This window comes from Leguminivora glycinivorella, chromosome 26 (genome assembly GCF_023078275.1).
Source record: "Leguminivora glycinivorella isolate SPB_JAAS2020 chromosome 26, LegGlyc_1.1, whole genome shotgun sequence".
Lineage (NCBI taxonomy): Eukaryota > Metazoa > Arthropoda > Insecta > Lepidoptera > Tortricidae > Leguminivora > Leguminivora glycinivorella.
In genome coordinates, this window is record NC_062996.1 from 9,394,692 (window position 1) to 9,404,793 (window position 10,102).

Sequence of the window (10,102 nt, forward strand, 5' to 3'; positions counted from 1 at the left end):
TGGAGGGTTAACCTCGGGTTAACCCTCCATTTTAGGTGGTACAAGTGATCTTTATTGGTGTTGTATTTGAGCACTGATTTCCCGCACGCTTCAAGCCTTCGGCTATACGCGGAGCTCGGCCTTTGGGATTAGACACGTGTACTTTTCTTCAATATTTGAGATTGACTGACGCTTCGGGTCTGCGGCCCTACGCGGAGCTCGGCCTTCGGCCGTTTTAGACCCTCTTATTCTGTGTTTGATACAGTACCGGTCAAAAATTTAAGTTCACTCCTTGTTTTCAGTACAATTGACTGCTTTAGAGAGATAGTTTTTTGTAGTTCAGACGTCAACATTTGTTTCGTAAACAATTTATATTTTTTTAACATTTGTTTCCCTCAAATCTTATAGGCTAAATAATTATTTGGCCTATATTATCTGGCTAAAACTGTGTTTCGTGTAAAGATGTGTCTCAATTAGTGGCAAAGGCAAGGCCATAAATATAACTAGCATTTTGCCGTCATGTTTATTAGATTTTAGTGAAAGAAAGGTACGTGAATTGTGTCTAACTAGTAAAACAAATCTCCACAAAACAATAAATATAAGTTGAAAACATATTTCGACTACCAAACCAAAGATAATTATCGTACAAAAGTACTCATTTGCACCGAAATCAAAGGGTGAACTCAAACTTTTGACCGGTACTGTAGGTATAACCCTAAAATCAAGCAAATTCGTCTAAAAATTGTACTTTTAATATAAAATAACATTAATTATTTACATAGAACCAGATCGTTCACAAATAAACGGCCTCGCGTGATCCAGACAATCTATGTCCACAAACTTAGGTATGTCAGCCGCGATACAGCCACAACGCTCTACGTTCGCGTCATTTGGCTCGCCGGGGGCCCATTCGTCGTAACCGGCTTCGGTTATGGTCTCGCCTGAAACAAAACAGACGCTACACACACACAGCGAACTACAGGCGCGAAAATGGAAAGGAGCCCCCCTTTCAATTTGGGAATTCCAGTTTAATATACTAATGTTATTAACTATATTTATCGTAAAAAAATATCCATTAAGAACAACTCGGTTAATAGTTATTTGTTTTACAAGGGGGCAAAGTTGTTGTTTAACCGCACGTGCCAATATTGAAGCCCGATCAAGCGAAAGATTCCAATATTGAACCGCGAGCGTAGCGAGTGGATCAAAAAGTGTAATCTTGAGCGTTGCGAGGGTTTCAAGGCACGAAGGTTAAATAAACTTTGCCGCCGAGTGAAACAATATTTTTCACCACACCAACACGAACAAAATACTGACTAAAACATCAAACTAAATCAAATCTATCAATTTGTTCCAGCCAGCTCAAGATAATATCAAGTTAAAAAAATTGTATGAAATTACTTTGCACTCTTGTGTTTTCGAATAGCAAATTAAGCCTTTATCAGTTGGTGTGGTGAAATAGTTATTTGCTATACAAGGGGGCAAAGTTGTATTTTAACGCCGAGTGTGGAATTGAAAAACGAGCAAGTGAAAGGACTCAAGGAGTGGTTCGAAAATAGAATCCTGAACTTGGCGAGTTTTTCAACACACGAGAAGTAAAATACATTTGCACCCGAGTGTAACACAAAACTTTTCCCCTCACTATAGCGAGGAAACTACAACGCAAAAAATGCGTTTATCACTGCTTCCAGTAGTTCCACAGGTGGTAAATCATCTTTATTACTAGATTCACCAACTTTTATCAATTTTAAAGCAGTTAATTTGACTTTATTCAAGGTCAAATCACTTTACCCACTAGTGGATAAAATGCGTTTTTATCCGCTGGTATTAGAGGACTAAACACGTGTTTCCGAGATAGTGAGGGGAAAAATGATATTTTGCCATCTGTTTTCGAATAGCAAATTAAGCCTTTATCAGTTGGTGTGGTGAAAAAGATATTGCGAAAAAATCTTTAATTTTTTTTCTTGTTATTCTACCCGGTTTTTTTCTTTTGTTTCGCATCTGTATTAATCATTAGATTTATGTACTTGCATAGTCTAAGCATATTTGTATACCTACTAGTAATACCTAATACCTAGTGAAGTTAATTTATATAAGATTTCTATCTGTGAGAACCTATAATTGGGCCACCTGCACGGGAAGCATGGTCGCGCGATAGACGACAAAATAGCAGGCCGTCCCTATCGCACTATTTGTAAGTGCGATAGGGACGGCCTGATATTTTATCGTCCATCGCGCGACCTTGCTTCCCGTGCTGTTTCTATTGTTTCTGCTAACATGTTTCACGTGCTGTCGGTTTTCCATTAAATAAATAATAATAAAACCTACCATGAACAGTCACCCACAGGCCCTCCCTCCAATAGCTGAACCCCAGATGGGCCCAGATCCACTCCGTCTTGATCATCCTCGCTAAAGTCCTGGCTTCATACTCGCTGTTCACAATAGCCAGGTACGATCCTTCTCGGTCACACATGGCGTACGCTGCTTGCCAGGAGACGAATTGAGGGTGGATCTTGTGACAGGTCTTTGTGAGCTTATTGTAGACGTATTCTGTAAAATGATTTTTAAATTAGTGTTTTGCATCAATTTCTTAGGGCCCTTTGTCGAGCATGTTTGACCAATAAAGCCAGACGCACGAGAGACGCGCTCCTGATAGTCCTGTTGCGCTGTTTCAATATCGGTGCAGTTTCATTGATTGATTACTAAATAGTTAGATCGATATAAAACGCGCTGAGAACCCCCGTAGACGGTAAGCTGACTTGTGAAACTCATAATGACATGTCTTGGAAAAGGCTCTGCCCTAACGACCTATGAAAACAGTCCCTCGAATGCGGGCCCTGTCATGCGCTAAGAAAATATAATACTGCATCGCGCACGCGGGCCCTGACGGCCAATGAAACTGAGCCATCAAATCTAGTGCCTGTGAGTGCATGCTCACATTTGGCGTGCGGCGTTCATGTCTATGTAAACAATTGAAGCTCGTAAAAGTGTGTCGGCTTGGGCCACACGCTCGCATGCTACGCTGCTGGAATCCGCTCTTAGGTCGGGCAAAACCGGATATCAAACGTGCGCCATAGCCAACACCCCAAGCACCGGACACTGGCGATCAAATATATGAAAGAGGCGCGTTCCTAGCACACATTCTAAGCTCGCGTAGGTGAACGCGTCCCATGCTTGTGTGAGTGAGATATGACAGGTCGACTGTTTGCGTTTTTGACAGGCGGTAACTGTGCGGTAAGAGGGGGTGGGCGGCACTTTCAGCGGGGAGCGGGAGTGGCCATACTGTACGATAGTACTCTTTATTATACTGTGCCCCAAATGTGTTTTGTCAAGTTTTGTCTAACATCTCACCTGTGTCCGTAGTCCCGCAGAGTGCCATCTGGCTAGGCGGGTCCCTCTTGTAGCAGATATACGGGTACATATCATCGCACTTGCTGTCAAACAGCGGTCCACTCCGCTGCATGATCAGACAGTTCCCGAAGTGGTTGAGGTTGTTTGGCTCTCTGGGTGCCCAGGCTGCTGCCATCTTCTTCAGCGGAACACCTGGACAAATATAAAGCTGAGTTTAGACGTGCAAATTATTGCTGCAAGTTTTGAAACAGAAGTATATGCAAGAAAGAGATGCAGATATTTGCCACTCACTCTTATCTATAGTTGCGTCACTTGCGTCTCAAAACTTGCTGGGGCCCGTTTCTCGAAAGGTACAAGTCTTGTATTACAAGTGCGCGAACTGTCAAATCGTATGGGTTGTCATGGAAACACACTTGTAATACAAGGCTTGTACGTTTCGAGAAACGGGCCCCTGGTCTAAACTCAGCTTAAGGCCTGCGATTTTAGTTACATTGCGGGCTGTTGAGGTTAAATAGGTACAATTTTGCACAGCCAACAAATACAGCAATGTAATGAAACTCGCTTGCGAGTTCTCGTACCGTCTAAATGGGCTCTAAAGATGGTCCATCAAATTTTGGCAGTACAAAAAGGCGGTAAATTTTAAAAATTTAGGGCTCAGCGGCCAAATCATGAAACACCTGCCTTCCTAAACCTTTCCGTTGGCGGAACCATTGACGAGCCATAATTAGTTGTTTTTCCCCTCACTAGCTCGGAAACACGTGTTTTGTCATTTAATACCAGCGGGTAAAAACGCATTTTATCCACTAGTGGGTAAAGTAATTTGACCTTGACTAAAGTCTAATTAACTGCTTTAAAATTGATAAAAGTAGGTGAATCAAGTAATAAAGATGATTTACTACCTGTGAAACTACTGGAAGCAGTGATAGACGCATTTTTTGCGTTGTAGTTTCCTCGCTATAGTGAGGGGAAAATTTTTGTATTACACACGAGTGCAATAGTACATTACATCAGAGGCCGGGAAAATGAGGATTTCCGGCCAAGTGGGTATATACGGCCGAGCGAGCGTGCGAGCGAGGCCGGATAGGCATACGAGGCCGGGAATCCGTTTTCACGCCGAGGCATGTATAGTGCTTTTCTCAAACATACAATGAAATAAAAAAAAATGCTCTAAAGGACAATATTTTATAAAAAAAAGTTACTTTGCAGGCCTAGGCCTGAAAAATAATATGAAATCCCTTTACAGTCCTCTCGAGTTGTTGCGCCCAAAAAGCGATACTTCCCAGCCCATTTTAAGGAACGTAAAGACAATATTTCATTGCATGTTTGAGAAAATATATTTTACTTCTCGTGTGTTGAAAAACTCGCAAGCTCAGGATTCTATTCTCGAACCACTCGCTTCGCTCGTGGTTCAACTATAGACTCCTTTCGCTTGCTCGTTTTTCAATTCCACACTCGGCGTTAAAATACAACTTTGCACTCTTGTATAACAAATAACTTTTACAAGGGGTCATAGTTGTTTAACCGCACGTGCCAATATTGATACCCGAGCAAGCGAAAGATTCCAATATTGAACCGCGAGCGTAGCGAGTGATTCAAAAAGTGGAATGATATCTTGAGCTGGCTGGTAGAAATTACCTACAAATGATGATTTTGAATTATAAATATTGAACAAAATTGATAGATTTGATTTAGTTTGATGTTTTATAGTCAGTATTTTGTCCGTGTTGGTGTAGTGTGTGTATAGTTTGTTTAGCCTTCGTGCCTTGAAACCCTCGCGACACTCAAGATGCCACTTTTTAAACCACTCGCTACGCTCGCTGTGTAATTGGAATTTTTCGCTGGCCCGGCTTCAATATTGGCACGTGCGGTTAAACAACAACTTTGCCCCCTTGTAAATCAAATAACTATTATTACCTTTGAGAGAAGTAAAGTATCCTCTGCTCAACAAGTCGTTCACGCCTGTGAACACTTGCAGCACTGGCTGCCGGCTCGTTAGCAGTACTCTGCTCATGGAGTACAATAAGGCTTCGTTTTCTGGGGAAGCCAGTTCAGCACCTGGGATAAAATATGGGATGAAAAAACACGTGTGGTGACGGGTTAGAAATTTCATCACACCCTTTCCGTGGGCGTCGTAGAAGCCGACTGTGGGATATGGGTTATAATGTGGCGAGAGGCTGGCAAGTGGCAACCTGTCACTGTAATGTCACAATTTCGTTTTCTTTCAACCCCGTAATAAACTAGTTTCCTGTACTTAAAATAAAATATTTTAGGCAGTGCCGAAATAAAGCACCACATAATTAGAAAAAAAAATGGACAGTAGTTATATATGTTTAAACATAATTTATATTTAATAAGTCAAAGAGAAAGATAATGTATAAAGTAAATGAATAGGGAACTTGACTGTAGTTAAGATAAATATTTTATACCATGCACGAAATAAAGCATCAGATAATTATAAGAAAAACATGGACAGAAGTTATTTTTAAATCCAATTTCTATTTTATAAGTCAGGTAGAAATATATAAAGTAACTGAGTTGACTGTGACGTCACTCAATTCGATATTAGCAAGTCGTTCAAATTCGTTTTGACAGTTCTTAAAAAGAAGCCGATTTGACTAGGAGGCAAGTAGCCTATACCAGAGTATAATAAAGAGTACTATCGTACAGTATGGCCACTCCCGCTCCCCGCTGAAAGTGACGCCCACCCCCTCTCGGTTACCTCACAGTTACCGCCTGTCAAAAGCGCGAACAGTAGACCTGTCATATTTCACTCATACAAGCATGGTACGCGTTCACCTACACGAACTTAGACTGTGTGCTAGGAACTTTCATATGTTTGATCGCCAGTGTCCGAGGTGTGCCTATACGGCCCAGCCACGACATTGGTCTAAGCGCGACAGCGGTGAGCGGCAGCCACGCGGCAGCCATACGTGCGAATGAAAAGTCCCATCGCTGTGTCTCGCTCCAATATATGGCCGCCGCTCACCGCTACCGCGCTTAGATCAATGTCGTGGCTGAGCCGATAATGTACAAGTTGCAGAAATTTCAATTTTTTTTTTGGAAATTACTGAGTCGACGCTGCATAATGGACGCACGCTCCCCGCCCCGTTTCACGCTTCGCTCCTAGCGTCCACTCAGACCTTACACGAGGGTTGAATGGCTCACCTTCATCAAAGCACTTCAGTCTGGCCTCACTCCAGCTGGCAGGAGTGCGATGTAGCTTCATAGAACCATTCGCTGCGTCATAGTAGATGTACTCTTGCCCTGGAGACAGGTTCAGGGGCAAAGGCTCTGGTTCTGAAATATTTGTAAAGAAAAATTTCCTCAGGGTCCTTTGATGACTGATGCCGTAGCTAAATGGCATTTCTACGACGCGAAACGAAACGCCGCGATCTGCCTGGCTCACAGATGTCGTCTGGCTCTGTCACGCCAATCCTCAAGAGCGATAGAGATAGATATCTGCGAGCGTTTCGTTTCGTTAGGGTTTGTGCATTCGGCATTCGGCTAGGCACCCAGGATCGGGTCTAGTGGCGAACAGTCGTGTTGGAGGCCATGACACACTTTGGGTTAATGTTCCAGAGGAGTAAGAAAAATAAGATTCTGTCAGGGGCGGCTCACTCCGCGATTCTCTTGCCGCGCTACAAGTACATGCAGACGGTCGCGAGTTCGCGGCCCATTCAGTGGCGACGACCTTCGCGCGGCGCAATAAAATTCAATTCGGCTGCTCGCGTGCGGTCCGTTTGTTAATGTAGCTAAGAATTTAGAATGGCGGCGTTTTGTGAACATCAAAGGAGTGAGCCTTCTGTACTTGTACTAATATATATTCTGTGATTCTGTGGCCAAACTGCCAAGGAGTGGAATTCTTCGTAGATATCTATTATCCTCTATCGCTCTTGCCTATTGGCGTGATAGAGCCAGACTACCTTTCGCGGCGTTTCGTTTTCGTTTCGCGTCGCAGAAATGCCATTCGGCTACGGGACCTGACGTATCGTCAGCGTTGCGTTGCAGCGAGAAAATGTCTCAAGGACCTGGCCCCGTAGCCGAATGGCATTTCTCCGACGCCAAACGAAAGCGATACGCCGCTGGCTCTGTCGCGCCAATACGCAAGCGCGATAGAGATAGATATCTACTAGCGCTTCGTTTCGTGAGCGATTGTGCCATTCGGCTAGCCACCCTGTTTTAGGGCCCATTTAGACGCTACGAGAATTCGCATACGAGTTTTATTACATTGCATTTTGTTGGCTGTGCAAAATTGTATATATAACCTCAACAGCTGGCAATGTAACTAAAATCGCATGCGAGTTCGCACCCCTCTAAATCAGGCCTTAGATATATGCTAGCAGCGGCTGATCCATACAAGCCGATTCCCACAGGCTTGCCTAAAATTGATTAGGTACTAGTAAAGTACCTAACCTACGTTTAGGTTTATTTTTGCTCAGTGTTGCCTAGCAGAAATTTTCACCAGCCGCCACTGCTAGCTATAAAGTTTTATGATTAGTCTTAGCTTCTGTTCAAGTAGTAACTATTTACTAATTTTACTGTTTCTCCTTACCTTCATTTCCCATGGACATCAGCAGATCCACATTTCCCGTGGATGCCCTCAGGATTCCCTCGGGTGCTCTGATAACTCTCTTTAGTGTTGTAGGTTTCTCATAGGGTAGTTTTTCATGGAGGTCTATAAAATACACAAGAAATTGGAGATTTCAAGAATCATATTTAACGACCGGTCTGGCGCAGTCGGTAGTGACCCTGCCTGCTGCGCCGCGGTCCCGGGTTCGAATCCCGGTAAGGGCATTTATTTGTGTGATGAGCACAGATATTTGTCCCTGAGTCATGGATGTTTTCTATGTATGTAAGTATTTAAATATATATTATATATATCGTTGTCTGAGTACCCACAACACAAGCCTTCTTGAGCTTACCGTGGGCCTCAGTCAATCTGTGTAAGAATGTCCTATAATATTTATTTATTTATTTATATTCAGTAACCGGACAACCGTGTCCAGGGTTCGAATTCCGGTAAGGGCATTTCGTCACTACTTTTAAAAAATCTCGTATCTCACGCTGTTCCTCAAAGTTAAAACGCAGTAAGTCTATATGAATTCCATACATACTTACTACAATTTTCTTTTCATTCACAGACGAAGATACAAGTTTTTTTAAAAGTAGTGTTTTGTTTCTGTGATGAACACAGATATTTGTTCCTGAGTCATGGATGTTTTCTATGTATATAAGTACTAACTTTTGCCCGCGGTTTCGCTCGCGTTAAATTCGAAAATTACAAACTTCCACCCCCTATTTTAGGGAAGTGGGGGGTTAGAAATAGACAAAAAGTAGCCTATGTCACTCTCCATGCCTTCAACTATCTCCACTTAAAAAATCACGTTAGTTCGTCGCTTAATTACAAATAACATGTTTTTTCTTAACTACTAATCTTAACTAATAAAGATTTTTTGAGTTAAGGAGTCCTATCTTTTATGGCTAAGTAATTATACTAATGATTGCATGCATTTTTTTTTACATATTTATTTGAGGGTTAAGTATTCAATTAATTGGCGTCGTTAGACTGCCTTATCTTAAACAAATATTTCTTTACAATATTTCTTACCTGCTTATTCGTTTGTCCCTCCAACGAATTTAATAGTTCGTTTGAAAATCTATTCAAGATATGCGGTAGCATATACACTTCCCTAACCTTTGCCCGTACACATTGTTACTTTTTGTTACTTCAAATGTTGGAAGGTCGGCTAGGTTACGTAATCGCACGGGTCGTGTTTTTTTCTTTAAATCTGTTATATTGTGATAGTATTGAGTTATTATTGCTAGATCAATTTTTTCAAATACAGTTAATACTTTGCAGTATTTGAATAGATTTTCATAGTTATCTTTGTATTTATATTTAATTTTAGTAGGTACAATTGTCTTGAGTATACGTAGTTGTAGGTTAAATATGTCGTTTAGATATGTTTTATATGTTCTGCCGTAGCTTTCTAAGCCATAGCTTATAACAGATTCGGCCAGTGCCATGTACAGGAGCCTTAAAGTATTGTAGGGCTTCAATTCGTCGCTCCGTTTTGCCGTGAAAGACGGACACAAACAGATACACACACACACTTTCCCATTTATAATATTAGTATGGATTTTAATTCTGTTTATTTCAAGAATGAATTCCTTAACTTAAATCTTTGACGATCAATTTTATGATTTTTATATTTTAAACACTGTGAATAACTTGTGATTTTTATATCATTTCGAATTAGACAAATAATACGACATACCTTCGTCTATACTAAACACACATTGCACAAACAAAACTAATACAAAACACACGAACACGTTCATTTTCATTAAATATTATATCGAAATGTTCAATATACGCTTTATGATAGCGAATATTAAAAAACGTCGCACAGTGAATCCAGTAGATGTACAAATCGGACAAAACTACTTAAATAAAATAATTAAAATCTACATTGTGAAAAAGGACCGTAAGTACAAACTTTTAACTTTTATTATGGGACCAATGCTGAAATCGCAAAAAAAAATTTGGCTGTTCCATGCGAGTAGAAATTAGCGGCATAATGTGTAAAATGCGATCGAAATGTATACAACAGGCAAAATTTTTTTTCGAGATTTCAGCATTGGTCCCTTAATTAAAGTTGTTAATTATGACCTCAAAAGTCACTATGCAAAGTTTGAACGGCTCTTTTTATTTCATCGTGTATAAATTAAGTTCCTACACAGATTGTCTAAGTCCCTCGGAAAGCTCGAA

At 41.2% G+C, this 10,102-nt stretch overlaps 1 protein-coding gene across 1 annotated transcript; it reads right to left on the minus strand.

The window, feature by feature from the left end:
- Positions 1–713: 713 nt before the first annotated feature.
- Positions 714–9,728, minus strand: LOC125239936 (C-type mannose receptor 2-like). Its single transcript, XM_048147713.1, has 7 exons — positions 9,609–9,728; positions 7,883–8,005; positions 6,496–6,627; positions 5,245–5,385; positions 3,331–3,522; positions 2,308–2,529; positions 714–920 (listed from the first exon to the last, which is right to left on the minus strand). The coding sequence occupies exons 1-7, from the start codon at positions 9,676–9,678 to the stop codon at positions 754–756; spliced, it is 1,047 nt and encodes a 348-aa protein (XP_048003670.1). The 5' UTR covers positions 9,679–9,728; the 3' UTR covers positions 714–753.
- Between the last annotated feature and the right edge of the window lie 374 nt (positions 9,729–10,102).